General features: G+C 38.8%; 1 protein-coding gene across 3 annotated transcripts; it reads left to right on the forward strand.

Annotated features, from left to right (window-relative positions):
• The first annotated feature begins 5,282 nt into the window (after positions 1–5,282).
• LOC141346769 (3',5'-cyclic-AMP phosphodiesterase 4B-like) lies at positions 5,283–20,150 on the forward strand. 3 transcript variants are annotated; one of them, XM_073851721.1, is made up of 10 exons: positions 5,283–5,600; positions 14,145–14,238; positions 16,407–16,582; positions 16,674–16,772; positions 16,862–17,026; positions 17,114–17,213; positions 17,309–17,463; positions 17,574–17,696; positions 17,791–17,973; positions 18,060–20,150. In XM_073851721.1, the coding sequence occupies exons 1-10, from the start codon at positions 5,283–5,285 to the stop codon at positions 18,423–18,425; spliced, it is 1,779 nt and encodes a 592-aa protein (XP_073707822.1). In that variant the 3' UTR covers positions 18,426–20,150. The 3 variants fall into 3 exon arrangements, with proteins under 3 accessions (XP_073707822.1, XP_073707823.1, XP_073707824.1); XM_073851722.1 differs by lacking the exon at positions 5,283–5,600 and adding an exon at positions 9,175–9,335; XM_073851723.1 differs by lacking the exon at positions 5,283–5,600 and adding an exon at positions 12,767–13,310.

Genomic DNA, 20,150 nt, shown 5'->3' on the forward strand with positions numbered 1-20,150 from the left:
ACCATGGAAAATAATTTGCAAATGTTTTAAAATTATGCTCATTTACATATAGATGATAAAGTATAATATACCAGTCAAAAGTTTTTGCATAGTAAGATTTTTAAAGAAATATTTAAGCTCAGCAAGCCTGCATTTATTTAATTTAAAGTACAGCAAAATAGTAATTTTTTTTATATTTTTACTATTTAAAATAACTGTTTTCTATTTGAATATATTTAAAAATGTAATTTATTCCTGTGATTTCAAAGCTGAATGTTTAGCATCAAACTCCAGTCACATGATCCTTCAGAAATCATTCTAATATTCTGATTTGCTGATTTTGTTTTATGTTGAAAAAAGCTGAGTAGATTTTTTTCAGATTTCTTTGAGGAATAGAAAGTTCAGAAGAACAGCATTTATCTGAAAAGCATCCTTGGTAAATAAAGTATTAATTTCTATCATTTCTTTCCTAACAAAGAAAAATTGTACTGACTCCAAGCTTTTGCATTGTGTAGTGTATACTTTTTATAAGCTTTTTATTTTAGATAAATGCTCATCTTTGAATCTTTCTATTCACAAATAATCCAAAAGGTACTTAACTTTTTTAAATATTGATAATAATAATAATAATGTTTCTTGCACAGCAAATCAGCATATTAGAATGATTTCTGAAAGATCATGTGACTGCAGATTGGAGTAATGATGCTGAAAATTTAGCTTTGATCACAGGAATAAATTCCATTTTAAAATATATTCAAATAGAAAGCCATTATTTTAAATAGTAAAAATATTTCACAATATTACTTTTTTACAATATTATTTTTTGTGTAAATACATGCAGGTTTAGTGAGCAAAAGAGACTTCTTTAAAAAACGTTAAAAATCCTACTGTGCAGAAACTTTTGACTGGTAGTTTAATATAATAATATGTTTGACTGCAGTCAAATCTAGGCCTAGACAACGTAGTTTCATTCTACATATTATGTATACATGAATACATATTCATATTTCTTATAACGTCACACCAACACTTGGCATTCTAGTTGTAACGAGAAGTGATAATTAAAGTTGTATAACCGAGAAAAATGCAAGTACTTACGGATTTTTACAAAATTACAAAATTGTTCATTTATATGATATAAAATAATGTGATGTATTATAATATGATATATAATATAACATGTTTGACTGTAGTCAAATCTAGACCTAGAAAATATAATTTTTTTTCTACATAAGACGAATATAAATGCATATTCATATTTTTGGTAAATATAACTGCATGGTTAATGCACATTGTTTCTTTAATTCATTCTTTTTGTCTGTTTGTGAATGTGTAATGGCAGCTTATTAGATTAGATCGGTCCTCTTTTGTCTGTAGTTGGATGACCTCATGGTATGTGGGCAACTGCAGCATGGCCATATGTCCGCAGCTTTCCTGGACCGTTGCCTCCTTTTTCCGAATCTGCTAGGGCCGTCGGCGCTTGTGCGTCTGTCTGTTGTGCATGTCTCGAAGGAAGAGAACAGGAAAAACCCTTCTTACGCACATGTGGTCAGACACCTCACTGGTCCTGTCAAACATGCTTTGCCTCATAATGACAGATTTCAGACCCAAGACTTATATACACATCACCTTTTCAAGAGTGGTGTATGGGTAGAAATGAAAGAAGGAAGTAATGTGAATTAAATTCAAAGAACAGATGAATGTTGCACAATAACTATACATTGCAATAACAAATGAAGTTTACTAATCCTTAAAGGGATAGTTCACCCAAAAATGAAAATTTGATGTGTATCTGCTTACCCTCAAGGCATCCAAGATGTAGGTGACTTTGTTTCTTCAGTAGAACGCAAACAAAGATTTTTAACTCTATCTATCTATCTATCTATCTATCTATCTATCTGTCTGTCTGTCTGTCTGTCTGTCTGTCTGTCTGTCTGTCTGTCTGTCTGTCTGTCTGTCTGTCTGTCTGTCTGTCTCTCTGTCTGTCCTTCCTTCCGTCCGTCCGTCTGTCTGTCCATCTTTCTCTGTCTGTCTGTCTGTCTGTCTGTCTATCTATCGTGCATCCATCCATTTGTCTGTCTTTCCGTCATTCTTTCCATCAGTCAGTCAGTCAGTCAGTCAGTCAGTCAGTCAGTCAGTCTGTCGTTTGTTTGTCTCGGTTCGTCTGTCTGTCTGCCTGTCTATCATTCGTCTGTCTGTCTGTCTGTCTGTCTGTCTGTCTGTCTGTCATCCGTCCGTCCGTCCGTCCGTCCGTCCGTCCGTCCGTCTGTCTGTCTGTCTATCTGTCTGTCTGTCTGTCTGTCATCCGTCCGTCCGTCCGTCCGTCCGTTCCTCTATCTGTTCGTCTGTCTGTCTATCTGTCCGTCTGTCTATCTGTCCATCATCTGTCTATGTATGTATGTATGTATGTATGTATGTATGTATGTATGTATCTATCTATCTATCTATCTATCTATCTATCTATCTATCTATCTATCTATCTATCGTCCGTCCGTCCGTCCTTCTCTGTCTGTCTGTCTGTCTGTCTATCTATTGTGCGTCCATCCATTTGTCTGTCTGTCCGTCCTTCTTTCCATCTGTCTGTCTGTCAGTCAGTCAGTCAATCAGTCTGTTTGTCTCTGTTCGTCTGTCTGTCTGCCTGCCTGTCTATCATTCATCCGTCTATCTGTCTGTCCATCTCTCTGTCTGTCTGTCTATCTATCAATCAATCTGTTTATCATTCATTCATCTATTTGTCTGCCTGTCTATGTATCGTTCTATGATTCTATCTGTTATTCTAGCATTCTGTCTATCATTGTATTTATCCATCATTATATATGTAGTAGTTTTATTTACAGCTGCTTTTGTATTGTTTATGTCTTAAGTTTTCTATTGAACATAATTCTGTGATAGTTTAGGTTGGTTTAGATTAGATTGTTTAAACTAATTCAAGTATTTTTATGTAAATATTCTCTAAAGCTAAAACTGGTTTTAGTGATTTAACTTTGTTTCGTTTACCTTTTTTTTTAAAACTGATTTAACGTTGAGACCTCTGTCTTATCTTGAGACGGGAATGCTATAGACTTGAGGGTGGTCTTTTGACTTGAGTTGGTAAGCAACCACCTAGCGACCACCCAAGACACCCTAGCAACTGGATACCAATGCAATACAAACCACTCAGAACACCTCAGCAACCACATACCAGTGCTCTGGCACCCACACGCACACCCTAGCATTATGGCAGTTTTTCATGGGCAGGCACTGTTCATATTTTCTTCAGAAATATAAAAATGTGGTTATGCTAAGCTGCTCTCTTTTAGGTAAAAAACTGTTTTTATCCAGTTTTGTGAAAATATAAATCTTGTTCATAAAATCCACTTTCCAGCTTTTCGACATTGCCTTGGTGTCGTAGTTTACAGGTAGCTCTCCATGTGTTTAAAAAAAGAGAAAAAAGAATTACCCACACCAAAGAGCTTTTTCTCCCGGTGTTCAGAGAGCAAATATGCTTGTGTGGCTTTGAGCGTGTGGAGATTAGAGTGAAGTGCCGTCATTCGACAGGGCCCTGCTAAAGTTCTGCTGCTGTGTTGTTCTGCAACTAGGAGACCCACCACAGCAAAGTCAGAGGCGCACAAGGGCTCGTCTGTGTCCCAAAGCCACAGGGCACCGATTCACCAAACTCCCCTCTACTGTAAACACATCTATGCCTCAGCAAGACCCACACACACAGCTCACGCCTATGCTTCATACATTTCTGTGGTGTGCGAGGAATGATGCAGACCCGTTTACGTACATCTTGACATTAATTCAGGCGCATGGTAAAATGTGATGCTGTGTCATTTGTGTTTGTAAATGTGCTTTTTGTTGCCTTTACTTCTTTTTGTTGTTTGTGGGTTTGACCAGTATACGCTTGTCAGCCTTTTGACATAGGTATTTGACATTTCTCAAAATATTTAAAACGTTTTTTTCAAGTAGACTTATAATGTTTAAAGTCTATATAATATAAAAAGCAAAATATAGTAAAAATATTAAAAAAAGACATTTTTATTTTCTTTTTAAGGAAAGATTTCCAAATTCCCCAAACACATTAGAATTCAAAAGTTTAGAGTCAGTAGAAATTTTTGGTAACACTTTACAATAAGGTGTCATTTGTTAACATTAGTTAATGTATTAACTAACATGAACAAACAATAAACAATACATTTATTACACTATTTATTAATATTTGTTAATGTTAGTTAATTAAAATACAGTTGTTCATTGTTTGTTCATGTTAGTTCACTGTGCATTAACTAATGTTAACAAACACAACTTTTGATTTTAATGATGCATTAGTAAATACTGACATTAAAATTAACTAAGATTAATAAATGCTTTAGAAGTGTTCATTCTCAGTTATAGTTAACTAATGTAGTTAACTAATGTTAACTAATAAACTTTTATGTAAAGTGTTACCGAATTTTTTATACCACATCTGCATTTAATTGATCAGAAATACAACGATACAATTTTAAAACTTTATTTTTAGTATGTTTTAAAATGTAATTCATTCTTATGATGGCAAAAAATAGAAGTTTTGTAGTCTTTACTGCCACTTTTGATCAGTTGAATGCATCCTTGCTTAATAAAAATATTAATTTCTTAAAAGAAAAATCTACTTACCCTAAACTTATGAATGGTAGTGTGTTTTACTAAAACTTTTTACAATAAAAATGCTATGCAGGGCAAATTTTAATGACATTTTTTTACAAGTTTCATAAAAATGATACTCTAATGCCAGTTTGTTACTAAAATTATTGAATTATGAATTAAAGACACAAATACAATGTGTCCTGGAAAATGGAGACATTTAATGATAAAAAAAAAATCATCAAAATGTAGCTTAATTTTATACTTCCAGCAAAATCACTGTGAATATACAGTGAATATTTGTTGTGTTCATTTAAACATGCACTTCTGCAAGAAAAGGTCTTTTTTTTCTAAAAAGGACGTTTGTTTGTGTATTTATGCGCAAGTTTATACAGCAGGCTTTGCAAAATAACCCCCTTCATCTCCTCTCTATTGACATCAGAGCCTACAAGAGCCAGAAATGATAAAAAGGGGAAGGGACGAGAGAGAGAGAGTGAGGGAGAGAGATGCCAAACGGCGCAGTGAAATGAGGAAGCACAGAGCCAAGAGGCTGTATTACCCCACCACAGCCAACTCTCAGACATGAGTGAGAGTGGCACGCAAAGAGAGGGCGACACCGAGAGAGGCAGCAGGAGGGGGTGAGAGGAAAGGGCACGAAGCCAAAGAGGCAGTATCACCTAGCCACAAGGACCGGGCCAATGAGAGGGAGCGAGCAGGGGGGGAAATCTCTCACAGCTAGCACTCAGAGGAACCCACTCTCACTCTCTCATACAGTCTGGGAGTGTGTGTGCGTATGCGTGTGTGTGTGCGAGCCCAGGATGAAGGATCGTCTGGCGGGCTGTGCTCGAGTGGCCGTGCAGCAGGATTTTCATGGTGCCCCCGTTTCTGTCTGTCTCTGTCCAGACGAGTCCTACCAGAAGCTGGCCGTGGAGACCATGGAGGAGCTGGACTGGTGTTTGGATCAGCTGGAAACCATCCAGACGTACCGCTCCGTCAGCGACATGGCCTCCAACAAGGTGAGAAGATGCAACACATCACTTTAAAGAGCTCCTCTGGAAGTTGTAAAAACTCAGAGGATGCTTGTGCAGTAAAGCACGCTCCCAAACTTTTTTCTGATAAGTTACAGTCTGTTTTTGTTCAGAATGCTGCTCTCAACGGCCGCTTTCTGAATGGGGCTATTGAGAGTCGGTGCCAGTTAGCTTGCATTAAAAATTCAAGCTGCTGTTTTCTAGCAGTCAACACGACACGTTTGCCTCCATTCCATATTGAATGCAGAATTTTGATTTAGTTGTGGTGCATTTTCCAAGGTATTTAAAGTATAAGGCTCCCTTAGAGATGTCACGTCACTTTATTATCATAACAGTCTCACACATTGTCTACTGTATATCAATGTGTTCGTAGCATATTGAACAAGTTTTAGCATGTCTCTTTTTTTCCACACCCCTTTATGTTGCTTTGGAAATGCGGTGTACTGCGGTATGCTCTGAAATTGATTTGATTGACAGCTTGTAGGGCCAATTTATATTACCAATGAGGTTTATGAAGTTAAATGTTAACTTTTTATGAGAAGAGTTAAATACACGTACAGCAGTTTATTGCATAATCAAAGCAATATGATATACAATATAATTGAATTTGAAACATAAATAGCTTATTTCCTCATTGATACGACAAGCACAGTCTTTGTCAGTCCTGTATTGTTTGTCATCTTTTTTTGTACTTTTAAATACTATCTGTTGTTTTCACGGTCAGTTTTCGCTGTCAGTGTCATCTCATGTGATACACAGCATAGCACCACAGTGTGTTTGTGTGTGTATGTGTGTGTATGTCCTGCAGCTGTGACTCAGGCTTCCTGTCTCCTTCCTAAGCACTAGCCGGGTCCAGACTACAATGGGAGTGAGTGCTGTATGGCAGGGCAAGGCCGCACTCCCTGTTTGTTTCTCCTTCTGCTGACGTCAAACAGGAATACACTGCAGCACAGGGACTTTTACTGCAGACAATAGAGATGAACACACACTAACTCCCGCATACACACACAGAGAGACTCAATCATACAGATAAATGTACAGGAAAGGGTCGTATTTCGGGATTACCCAGAAATCTCAATTGTCATAATTTTCTTACCAATGAATTTTGGCAGTGAAAGCATCTAAACATCCTGAAAACATGATTGTTTTACCCTTCATGCAAATGTGCATGCATACTACCATGCATATATTTTATATTTTTTGTATTTATTTATCTGCCTAGACCTCACTTAATCTTATGCTTATTCTTAAACAAGAAGAATTTAAAATAAGATTACTAATGGGGTAAGAAAATAAAGATTATTAAACTGTAATTTAAAAAACATCAGCAAATACATTGATTAAAATTAACTTTCTTTAAAACGTTTGTGCATAAATTTGCATTTAAAGTAATTTCATCAGAAAATGACAAAAATAAGATTGTGTTTTTTCAGTGCCAACAATATGGAAGTTAGTTTCCGCCACTGAATATAAAATATAAAAAATGTAATTGTGATTTTTTTTCTTGTGATTGCGAGTTTACATCTCAAAATCCTGTTTTTTTTTTTCTCTGAATTGTGAGTTATAGTCAAATTGCTAGATATAAAGTCAAAATTGCCAGATATAACCTCACAATTGCGAGACAGAAAATTGCGTTTGTTTGTTAGCCAGTTTGTATCTTGCAATTCTGACTTTTTCTTGCAAATACGAGTTTGTATCTCACAATTCTGACTTTTTTCTCACAATTGTAAGATATAAACTTGCAATTGCTAGTTATAAAGTCCATTTCTGAGGAGAAAAAAGACTTATATTTTCACAGAATTGCGAGTTTATATCTCACAATTCTGACTCTATAACTCACAAATAGCGACTTTTTATCTCACAATTCTGACTTTTCTTCTCAGAACTGTGAGATATAAACTCACAATTGCAAGTTATAAAGTCAGATATGCTATATATAAAGTCAGAATTGCCAGATATAAACTCAGAATATGAATTGCACATTTCTATCTCGCAGTTCTCGCAGACTCTTTTTCTCGCAACTGTGAGTTTGTATCTAGCAAATCTGACTTTTTTTAAAGATATAAACTCATAATTGTGAGTTATAAAGTCCATTTCTGAGGAGAAAAGAAGACTGAACTCGCAATTCTGACTTGATTTCTCAAAATTGCGAGTTTATACCTCACAATTCTGATTTTATAACTCACAATCGTGACTTTTTATCTGCCAATTCTGACATTTTCTTGCAATTGCAAGTTTATATCTCACAATTCTGACTTTATAACTCGCAATTGTGAGTTTATATCTCACAATATTGAGAAAAAAAGTCAGAATTGCGAGTTTGTATCATGCAATTCTGAGAAAAGTGGCAATAACCTTTTTTAAACTTTTTATTCAGTGGCAGAACAGGCTTCCATACAACAATATGCAAGAATACACAATACAATATGCATATGTATCGTGACTGGCTTAAGACCTGCTCATATCCTGGGAGCTTTTGTATGAGTTTGTGGAAATCTCGCATAAAGATAGCCATCAGACTTGTACAGAGAATACCAGGACGTCTGACCTTTTGCTGCCCTTTTGAATGCCTGTGTCATCTGATGTGTATTACACTTTAGCTGTGTGTGCATGTGTATGCGTGTAAAATCTATGCAGTATCCGCTTTAGAATTTTTCTGCCAACATGTGATTTATTCTGTTTCAGTCAACTGGACATTCCGGTCAAGATAACAGAACTGCAGACTCACTCTTTTTGCTACAGTAAATCGACAAAGTTGTTTAAATAGATACTAAAGTCCATGGCCATGAAACCCCAAATGTAGTCACTGAATTAAAGAGGTAGTAGAGAAAACATTTCCTTTTCTGACAATTTTGATGAAGCGCAGTCAAATTTGATCAAATGACAAAGATGTCCTATTATATTATATCACTTATTACATCTTTATAACTTAATTCTTCAAAGACAGAGATTTAATAGCTTTATTGTTGCTCATTCAAGGCCTTTTTTCTTAGATGTTTCTCAGGAAATTCCTGTTGAGAAATAAAACAATTTAAAGTAATATGTTAATATTTGATTTATTATAATTACTCATTCATATATAAATCTATCTTCTTTTCGTTTTCGAGAATACAGACTTGGCAATCTTTTTAACGTTTTAAAACTATATATTTCACATATGAAAACAGGATACTTAAACGTAACGTTTCCTCTCTATACAATCTCAATGCCATCTAGAAAAAGAAAATGAAACATTAAAGATCTCATTTGTGATTATCCTTTGGGTGCAGCTTTTAAACTTTCTAAATTTTTAAACTGTCAAGTCAGGACGTCCTATAGATGTGTATGTGCATGGCAGTATATGTTTGCTCTGATGACTTGAAGAGATCACATTAGTATGCTTGATCTGATTCCAGCAAACACTATTTACCCTATAAACTATGTTGCAATGGGGTTAGAGTTTCGTGTGTGTGTGTTTCAGAAGGAGGCGGTCCCACGGTGAGAGGGGGAGTGTGTATACAGTGACTTACTCACACACTGAAGGATAGTCAGTGCTCACAGCTCAAAATTAGTCAGTAACGCTATTGCCCCTGTGATACGACAAACCTTAAGACTCAAGACAGCCAGGGTGACACACACTCACATTAAGCAGGACTTAGAAAACCTAACTCACCAAAAATGGGAGCTTGCTACTTTGAGAGAAAAGAACAGAGAAAGATCGGAAAAGTTAACTGCTGGAATAAGGTGAGCCTCTGTCTGTTTAATACTGTTTTATAAAGTTGTTCTGTTGAGTTTTGTTGGATGTTGCTTGGTGGACTTTTCAAGGACGTGACTTGTCTAAAGTGGCTTTTTGAACTGAATTCTCACGATTTAGGTGTGCTTGATAGATAAAAAGTGAATTTGTGAAAGGGTTTGTTTTTTGCACACTGCTTTCTTGTGTTGAAACGTTACAAATGCGGACAAAAGTGTGGTCATGTAAGCAGCGGTCCTGAAGTTAGAACTTTAAAAAAATGAGTTGAATGATCACGCATCTATAATATAAGCCAGTCAAAGCTGTGTGATATTGAAATGATGGTCTCAAGTCAAAATGCTGTTAGTTTCTAAAGTTCCTGCATAACTTGTTGGTTGTAGACCGAGAGCCCTAGTATTACCTTGCATGAAAATTGTAGTTTAAATAGTTGTGTGAAGTTTGAGTGTTTTTGCTAAAGTTTGAGTGTTTTTGTTTTTGCTGTCTGAAACAAATTTTTTTAGTGTTAAACAGTGCGAGTTTCTTTCCAATCTTAAGGAATTTAGAGTTTCTCGTTGTTGTGTGGATACAATTGGGACTTTAAAGTGTTTAATAACTAATTATGGTTTTATTTTACCATTTGTTCATTTTACACACACACACACACACACATCCATGCACATATTGAGAAATTTAGAGGAAGTGAAACGTTGGGCTTGTATCCTCAGGCATTGTTGGTTTGGCACACAAAGGGCTGCTGATTTCTTCAGAAGCAGTTATGTCATTATTGATGTTACCGTTCTAATATACCAGAGAACTCGTTTGTCATCTCATTGTGCGTCATAGTCTTTCAAAGTCTTCTTCCAGAGATCATCATATATCAATAGCTGTTAAGAATTTGCCGATTTTGCAATTATGTGCTTCTCAAGTGACATCATTCTCAGCGCAATAAAAACTCCCACATTTTCTGACCAAGAAACAGATGGGGTTTTTCCCACTTGATGATATACACAATGAAGACAATTACTGTAGGTAGATGTAATTAAAAAAAAAATAACACTAGTGTAATTTGACCTTTACGTACATGTTTGAAAACAGGGAGGGAAATAAGAACACAGATTTCAGGTGACAATGGAAAGCTGTAAAGTGAAATGTATTTTGATGATTGACTCGCATGTCCTCCATCAAACACATTGATATATTAAACAAGGTCATGATGACAGTACAAATTGACTGAACATGTCGCCGGCGAACAGTGTGAGGTGACCGCACAAATCTATCTCACTTAATAACTGTGGGTTTACACTGCCCACTAGTGGAGAAAATACAATGGCATTCAATTGCAAAAGATCCTATTCTAAAGCAATGCAAAAATAAAAACTAGGTACATTTGTGACCCTGGACCACAAAACCAGTAATAAAGGTCATTTTTGGAAATTGAGATTTGTTTGGATTGTTAGAACAGGACAATATTTGGCTGAGATACAACTATTTAAAAAATTGGATTCTGAGGGTGCAAAAAATTCCAAATATGGAGAAAATCACCTTTAAAGGTTTTTGAAATATTTACCTTAGGAAATGTACAAAATATCTTTATGGAACATGATCTTTACTTAATGTCCTAATGATTTTTGCTACAAATATACCCTTGCTACTTACCACTGGTTTTGTGGTCTAGGTTCACATTTAAGAAATTATGAAATGCATATTTGCAGCCATTTGGGAAGTTGAAGACATGTCCTTTGGTGTCACAAGCTATGCTCCATGAAAATTTGTTTTTTAATTACAACGTAGCTTTACGAGGAACTGTTAACTGAGACACTGAAGGCAATGTGAAGAGAATCAATTGAGACCTTGTAGGGAGGAGGGAAATGCTTACAGGACAGATAAATATACATTCACTAAAATTTTAACTTTAAATCCTGATGGCCATTATGTGTCAACAACCCAGACGTAATTTACTAAATTACAGGGAATCCATGTTAGCTGATAGAATCCGTAAGCTTTAATCAAGTGTCTGAAGAGTCTTTCCCAACAGAATGAAGCGCTTTGAGAATGAATTTCCCTTCATTCACCCTTTACTCTTCTCAGAGCAGAAGTCGGCGCACATCCGCCCCCCTACAGCCATGTTTCTCACAGGGCTTAGGGAGAGACACTCACATGGATTTATTTATATGGATGATAAGAAGAAATGTGAGCCGCGGAAGGCAGCGCGTCTTTGATATGTCAGAGTTGTTTACAGCTCTGACTAGACGTCTCACGCATCGCAGAGGAACCCCCACTGCAGCATAATGCAGAGATTCTCCGCTATTTTCCGTCTTTCTCTTTCCCCCCTTTCCCTTTCTCCCTCCCACTCTCGTTTTCTCATGAAGGCGCACAAACAGACATGCATACACATTTGAGAGAATCCAAAATTGTTGCATGCATCCTTTTAGCTTTAAAATCTGAGACTAACATCTCTGTGTTAAGGTGCAAAAGCAGGAGAAACAAAGATTATTAAAGTCTGTTGGTGAAATGTTCAAAGAGTGTAAATTATGCATCTAATGTTTTTTTTGGTGGAGAAATGCACCATTTGATCCATAGGTGAGTGTGACGAGGACAGCATGGTCTAGTCTGCTAATTTTAGTGGTTTCAGGCACTTTTAAGATCATCCATTTAGGAAACCAATAGGTTGACCAGCTAAATCATCCAAAAGCCGAACTAATTCAACAGATTGGCTTATTTTTTTCCTCATATTCGCTAAGGGTTTCCCTGTCATTGGACTCTGCCTGCGGTGGCTATATCAAGGACGGCTCATCGATTTTGGCCGTTTGCCTCCTCCCCGTTCTGATGGATTGAGGGTTGATTTGGCAGATGTTATTGAGACGCAGTGGTGTCCTCGTGATTCCTGGGCAGCCATCTTTGGAGGCTAGGGAGGGAGGGAAGCCTCAGCGGCAGCCCATGTCACATGACGCTGTTGCCATGGCGTTGGGATGTTGGTGTAATTGGTGTTCAGATGTAGACGGAGAGGCAGAGAGAGAGAGTCATGGGGGGGGGTGTTGATGTCACCGAAAAAAGACAAAGAGAGGCAATTATCCAAGTCTGCTCTCCCACCATACTCTATGGTAAAAATAGCACAGAGCTGTATGTGAAGGCTTATGCATTATGGGAATGCAATAAAGAACATAAACTCATCTCCCATGGAAAGAGCTTAAAGTTGTACTTGATTAAGTCAATGATTGTTCCCACAAAGCCAAGGGGGGCCTTAGACCTGTCTACTTCTTTCTGTCCGTCTTTACGTGTCTTTTTCTTCTCGCGCTTTCCCCGCATAACAAAGCAGGGGCTCCCCCCCTCCTCTGCCTTCTCTATGTCAAATCATATGTGCCTGTGGAGCGTGTTGCTGGGGCTGACAGACTCGAGACTGGGGGAGAGAGGCGAGAAGGGAGGAGGCGAAGCAGAAGGAGAGAGAGAAAGACAGAGCGAGATGATGAGAGAGTGCGAGCGTACTGCAGCAGCGGAGCGGCACTAATCCAGCAGAGGAAGACCCCCCTCCAGCCAGATGAGCATCCCAGTGTTTTTTTTCCTCATCCCTCCCTCCCTCTGCTCCACTGCTCCTTCATCTCCTCCATAATTCATCGGCACTTCCAGACCCTCCGCTTCGCTTCCAGCTCCGGCCGTCGCTCTCTGGATCATCCTCCAGCCCAGGACGGGTGTTCCCATCCGCTCGTATCTGCAGCCATGGACAGTCAACAGCAGAGCGATTCGGCCGAGAGCTGCCGTGAAGACAGCTCGTGTCTGCTTTTCGGCTACTAATCCATACCAAGCAGAGTAGGAGAGGAGAGAAGAGGGGATTTTTGGCTTTTCCCAACCAGAAGAATCCCTTTCGTCTGCCTCTCTCTGGCTCTTTTCCTTTGTGGTATAGGAGTGCGCTGTTGTGGATTTCGGGAGCTTAAATACGATCCAAAATGCCTGAGGCCAATTACCTTCTCTCTGTATCCTGGGGTTACATTAAGGTGTGTATGGTGGCTACTAAGCTGTTTTTGCTGTGATGATGGAGGTCGGTTTTGCTTTGGTGTTTGTTGGTGGTCTAGAGAGACACTGAGGAGGAAAACCTACAGCAAGTCTCGCTGTGTGGCATCCTGTGCTGGAATGTCTAGATCTGAGCTCTATTTTGGGCTGTTCTTTTTAAGTCAATCTGTTGTATTTTGGCTGAGATGTTCATTTGAATGTCAAAAGCACAATTATATAGGTTGTTTTTGTGATTTAGCCCTTTGCACTAATGAAGCTTAAAAATCTGAGATGTGGCGCAGGATATGGCTGCCGTTTTGGACTTATTTAATTATATATGCATTTGTTTATTTATTTCTTGCCAACATTGCGTCATTTTGGAAGCACATAATTGCTTTTGGAACATATATTCATATATCATATGTGAAAAAAATGCTAAAGAAAAATATTACTTTAAACTTGGCAACAGTTTCGAAATTGCTACTTACGAATTAAATCTCAAGCAGTGTCTACCCTGTCTCTTGTACTGCATTTCACTCATTCTTTATGCATTTGTATTTGTATTTTTCATTTAAAAACAAGATAAATTAATGCATTAAAATGCAAATATATTAGGCATGAAGACATTACAGATAATGTATAATATACAGATAATATATTTCACATTCTGTACCTCATAACACATTGCGTGTTGTATGTAAATGCATGCCCATATTAAAACAAAAAAATTAAATATGCCATTTTGCACGACTTCGGAAAATGGCGGCCCTACTGAAGATTTAATGTTGAGCCTTTTTGTGGGTTTTTGACTAATGATTCCCCCTCTTTATCTTTTCCAGTTCAAGAGAATGTTGAACAGGGAGCTGACGCACCTCTCTGAGATGAGCAGATCTGGCAATCAGGTGTCGGAGTTCATCTCCAACACCTTCCTAGGTAATCACACACATATTCACTCATCTACTAAAACACCCGCAGTCATCGCTAAACATTGGCTATATACAGTATCCGCCAGTGTGGATTGAATTTGGGCTGCGTCATTTCTATATTTTAGATTCACTGATGCTGTGTATCTACAAGCTCTGAAAAAGTAAAGGTATCGGACATTAAAAGATAAGACATGGAGTACAATGGCTCATTTTGTTTGTGGAATGCCGTGAGATGGCATCAGACTTTCGTTTCTGCATGAGGAGAGAGATCCCCAATGCACCAGTTGGAAAAGAAGGAAGGGAGGGTGGGAAGGAGAGCAGAGTTAAAAGAGGGAGGGAGGGAGAGACGAAGGGGGATGGGATCCTGCTGTAAAGCAATGCTGACGGTGGAACCCCCAGAACGGAACATCCAGGCAAGAAAACCTGTGACTCATCCAGCTCCTGTGTTCTCAGCGAGACGCCATCGCATGCCCCGTCTAAGCGAGCAAACACTCACGTACCTTGCCGCAGTGTAAGGTCCCGTTTCACTGCAAAAATATGTTTTTAATCAGTATTTTTGTCTTGTTTACTACAATTTGTAACTAATTTAGTTTCAGCAAAATAGTACATTAGAAGTTTTTATCGATTCAAATCCATTATAGTGAAAAAAGAATGTTTCGATATTTTTACTGATAAAAAGGCAAAAATATAGATTAAAAAATGTTTTTGCAGTCTAAAAATTGTTGGTGACCATTCTAATGGTGCACAACTTTGTGGCCGGATTATTTGGGATTTAAAAGTGGTTTGATTTTCCTGGATTAAATTTTAGCATCTGTGCACTGTCACGTGTGAGTGTTCTCTTTATGCCTCTGCGATTTTGATGCCATCAAAACGCGTGTGTTTAGCAGAGATGAGATGAAATCTGACCCCGGACATAATATACTCATTTTCTGAAATCTTGGATCTCTGAACACAGTCTGTACATGTTGGTTGTTTGCTTTTTTATACGAGAAGGAAACATGGAGTGACATGTGACAGAGAATCCTGCAAGGAACGAGGCGGAGGAATGAGAAAAAAGAGCTCTGATGGATGTTTGTGAGAAAACAAGAAAATTGGCTATAATGAGCACCGTGAATGCTCTGTGGGATCAGATAGGAGTCATTTTCTCTTGATCAGGCATCTTTACTGCTAGAGAAGGAGAGAAAACAGATTCTTTGAGATGAAAGAGAAACGAGTACTCCCTCATCCCCGTTCCGTTCCGTCATCGTAATAGGGTGCCTCGCATTTCTTCACACAGGATATAAGCCCATGTGAATGACTGCGGTGCTGATTATGGCACGGGTTGGTGTTTAACAGAGACATATGAGTGAAAAGGAAAATGACTGTAATGAATTAACCAACCCTCATATTTCACCTCCTCTCATTCCCTATAAGCCAGCGGCTATTACCAGGTGTTATCTCAGTCTTTCAGTCACGTGCCAGAGCTTTACGGCAAGAGAGAACAGTGTTATCTGCGGTAATTGAGAAACTGGAAATAAGAATCCCTCTTGGGACAGTGGCTCTTTGGATTAGCATTTTTACTTGAGGATATCTCCAATATGAAGGAATCATCAATGGCATTTTTGCCCTCAAGATACACCCTTCCTGTGCCGCCATTGTTTGTCAGTTGATATCTCCTGAGGGTTGACCTTTGGAGATGCCATATGAGGCAGACACGGGCTCCCCTGCAGTTTGTTGACAGGTCTGTCACAGTGAAAATTGAGAGTGGAACTGGAGGAGAAGGAAAGGAGGGGCAAGTCCCGCTTGAATAGCTCAGTGGCAAAGTCTCTGTGAATTGGGTGTCTGTTCTGCCGTCCGAGGGCAACGGTCCTGAGAAGCACACTCACCGAGTGCAGATGTGAGCTATTCAGCTGTGGCGCTGCACCTGGGCCAAAGGCGTCTGTTTACGTCACTAAGGGAAACACGATACACGGCCACCGGTTTCCCAACAATGGGCTTTTGTGCGGGCATGTATGTGTCTCGTCTGTGTGGAAACTACAATGAAGAGATTGAGTAATCTGGAATGTGATCTGCCAACAACTGACACACTTGTGCATGATCTGTATAGATTTTGAGGACCAACTTGGTTTCTTTGTGACAAGTTTAAGAAAGAGAGCAAAATTGTTCTAATCATTCAGTTCTTGCTGTTCCTCACAGACAAACAGAATGAGGTGGAGATTCCCTCGCCCACACCTAAAGCCCGCGAGAAGAAGAAAAAACAGCAGCTGATGACTCAGATCAGTGGTGTGAAGAAAGTATCCCACGGGCCCAGCCTCAACTGCGGCATCGCTCGCTTCGGCGTCAAAACCGACAACGAGGATTTACTGTCAAAGGTAGGTGGAAGATTGACTAATACTTTAGTGTTCTTTAGTGTGTTCGACTGAATTTCTGTTGATCTCATTCAATTCCATCTTTCCTCTTCAGGAATTAGAAGATCTGAACAAATGGGGCTTGAACATCTTTACAGTTTCAGAGTATTCCAACAACCGACCCCTCACTTGCATTATGTACGCCATCTTCCAGGTCAGTTCTTCCTCCACCCTTTCCAACATTTTGCAACAAATTGTCATATAGTCCAAGATTGTAAAAAGCATTCCTTCTCTCTGTAACAGGAACGAGACTTGCTCAAGACATTTAAGATCCCGGCAGACACTTTTGTGACGTATATGATGACCCTTGAGGATCATTACCACCAAGATGTGGCCTATCATAACAGCCTTCATGCTGCCGATGTGGCCCAGTCAACTCACATTCTCCTGTCCACACCTGCACTAGATGTAAGAGCGCTTTTCTTCAGGTGCATTTTTAAGAGTTTTCCCTAAATGGATTTCATATGTCTCACCATTTTCAATTTGTCCTAACAGGCTGTCTTCACGGATCTTGAGATCCTGGCAGCAATTTTTGCAGCAGCTATTCATGATGTGGACCATCCTGGAGTTTCAAACCAGTTCCTCATCAATACAAGTGAGTGTTCTTACTTTTCCAAGTTTTTATTGTACTGTCAGCATGAAGTTCATGGAAACACTTCAATTAATTGCATATTTGCTAATTTCTTACAGACTCAGAGTTGGCGCTTATGTATAACGACGAGTCCGTTTTGGAGAACCACCACTTAGCCGTGGGGTTTAAACTTCTCCAGGAGGACAATTGCGACATCTTCCAGAACATCACTAAGAAACAAAGGCAGTCACTCCGAAGGATGGTCATTGACATGGTGAGGTTCTTCCTTCCTTCCTTCCTTCCTTCCTTCCAGGCCATCTGCTTCTATTTACATTGTAATGATTTATATGCTAACATATACTGTTCAATGTTTCCTGTCAACAGGTACTGGCCACAGACATGACTAAGCACATGAGCTTATTGGCCGATCTGAAGACCATGGTAGAGACGAAGAAAGTGACAAGCTCAGGAGTTTTACTTCTGGACAACTACACAGACAGGATACAGGTACGGGTCTTTATGTTCTTCCCTGTCAATGAATGATTCATTGAAATTAGAGTAACATGAATTGCAGTTGTCTAAAATTGTGATTTTACTTCAGGTTTTGCGGAATATGGTTCACTGTGCCGATCTGAGCAATCCCACCAAGTCTCTAGAGTTGTACCGCCAGTGGACAGACCGCATTATGGACGAGTTCTTTCACCAGGGTGATAGAGAGAGGGAACGTGGCATGGAGATCAGCCCCATGTGTGACAAACACACTGCCTCGGTGGAGAAATCACAGGTTAGTTCCTGTCTGAGATGTATCATCTTTAGAAGAACCATATTTGAAGTACCTTACAACATCTAACGCATTTTTTGTCTCTTCAGGTGGGTTTCATTGACTACATCGTCCACCCGCTGTGGGAAACCTGGGCTGATTTGGTGCATCCAGATGCCCAGGATATCCTGGACACGCTGGAGGATAATCGGAACTGGTACCAGAGCATGATCCCCCAGAGTCCTTCCCCACCCTTCTACCAGCCCGACAAAGAAGGCAACGGTGGGGGTTCAGGGCCCGACAAGTTTCAGTTTGAGCTCACGCTAGAGGAAGAGGACTCAGAAGGGACGGAAAAAGACGAACAGAGCCAGGGCGACGAGGATGAGGAGGTGGAAGAAGAAGACAGAGGGGAAGAAATGGAATCCACTACACACATCCAGATAGTTACCGAAGACGCCTCACCCGTCGACACATAGGACTCGGCGTCTCTTAACAGGCGGTAGCTGTTTTTCCCTTGCGAGAGGAGCAATCTTGCAGTTGATGCTTTTTAAAAAGCCCACATGGGGTGCTTTTTTAGGCCCTCGTGGGAGGAGGATGTCTTGCCCTCCTTGCACTTACGTTTGGAGACAGTTTGGTAGGAGCTCTCAGGAAATAAATGCTGCAGACATTTTGGACCTGAACGATTGACAGGCGACTTTGATAAACATGAAGGATTGGGGCCAATGTGGACAGTTTGTTTGTTTACCTGGCGGTGAGGAGTAGACACTACTGAGAGGATTTCTCTTTTTTTTGTACCAACACAAACTTTTTGTAAAGCTATGGGGTGTGTGATAAGGTCAAACACGAACTACTGAAGAACAAGTATTTGTAAAGAGAGAAACTGTTTACTTTTCTGTACCATTTGTCTAAAGACTGTGTGCCTTTTTACTATTGTCTTTTTAATAGTCTTTTATTTATTGAACACGTTTTAGTATAACTGTACGTTGAAATGTTTTCGTTTTCTAAAGCAAACCAGACCGAACATGCAGAATTGTTTTATATCTACGCTGGAGAGAGAACTTAGTGTCTTCCTTTGTTTGGCAATATAACTTAATAATCCAAACATCTGACAAACGATCAGAAAACTAAGAAATGATGACAGAGGCACTTTCTGTTTATTCTATCTATATTTTGTGTCAGACTTTTGAAATATGAGCACAAACTGTTTATTTGGATCCGTACGTCATCACATCCACATTAGGGTAAAAAATCTGTTAGGTAAATGCATTGTTGCACAAATAAACTTTAGATGCCCTTAAATATGAAGACCCTATCTGCTTAGATCGTAAAAATACAAGCAACCCCCCAAAAATCCAATCACTAGGGGTCTCATAATGTACTAAAATCAGAGGGGAAGCCAAAGCTAAATACACTTAAACGTTAATTTGCTTTCGATTCATTAGAATTGTCTTCCTTACAGCAGTCATTTTTCATTCTTCCCATCATACCTCAGAACAGAGTAAACGCAGTCTAAACTAGCTTTTGTAGCTTTATTACACATTTTGATACAGAAGATTGTCCTCTAAATAAAATATCTTTTCTTATGATTGGCTCACTTATTAGGACAGATACGTAAACTGATTTCCTTCCCCATCTCGTTGAACACGAGATATGATTACAAAACAAAAATAACTTTAACATGCCAGTTTTGTTGACATTAGCATTGTCGTCTCATACATTTTGTCACCGTTAATGTTTAAGTTTGTGTGTAGTTCATACTTTGAGGTACTTTAACTACCTTACGCTCAAAGTCTCAACAGTGGAAACAGTTAATGGCCAAAGTAGCATGCAAATGTACGTTTGTGCGCACATTTATATATGTGTCTACACATTACTGTGTTTGTGTGTGCGAGCATCCGTCGGGTCGCTCGATCACCAGCCCACGCTTTTCACGACTCCTTCCATTCACTTTGTTTATATGCGCTCAGATTGGTCCTCTACTGTTTATAACAGTGTATTTATTACCGTTAACTGTACATAAGGAATAATGTTTCTTTGTAAATGGATTAATTTATATGCACTTGCATTACCGAAAATTGGTGGTGTTTCTTGTGTAGTGGGCTCTTGGACTGAGTCTGTTTTATTTAGTAATATTGTTTATGTTTTAATATAAATAAATATATATTATATATACTATGTATGAATATATTGCACAATTTTCA

This window comes from Garra rufa, chromosome 12, assembly GCF_049309525.1.
Source record: "Garra rufa chromosome 12, GarRuf1.0, whole genome shotgun sequence".
Taxonomy (NCBI): domain Eukaryota; kingdom Metazoa; phylum Chordata; class Actinopteri; order Cypriniformes; family Cyprinidae; genus Garra; species Garra rufa.

Coding starts and splice junctions, on each gene's coding strand:
- LOC141346769 (XM_073851721.1), top strand. CDS start 5,283: ATGAGAGGGAGCGAGCAGGGGGGGAAATCTCTCACAGCTAGCACTCAG. Junction 16,583..16,673: donor ACGAGGATTTACTGTCAAAG/GTAGGTGGAAGA, acceptor TTTCCTCTTCAG/GAATTAGAAGATCTGAACAA. Junction 16,773..16,861: donor TTATGTACGCCATCTTCCAG/GTCAGTTCTTCC, acceptor TCTCTGTAACAG/GAACGAGACTTGCTCAAGAC.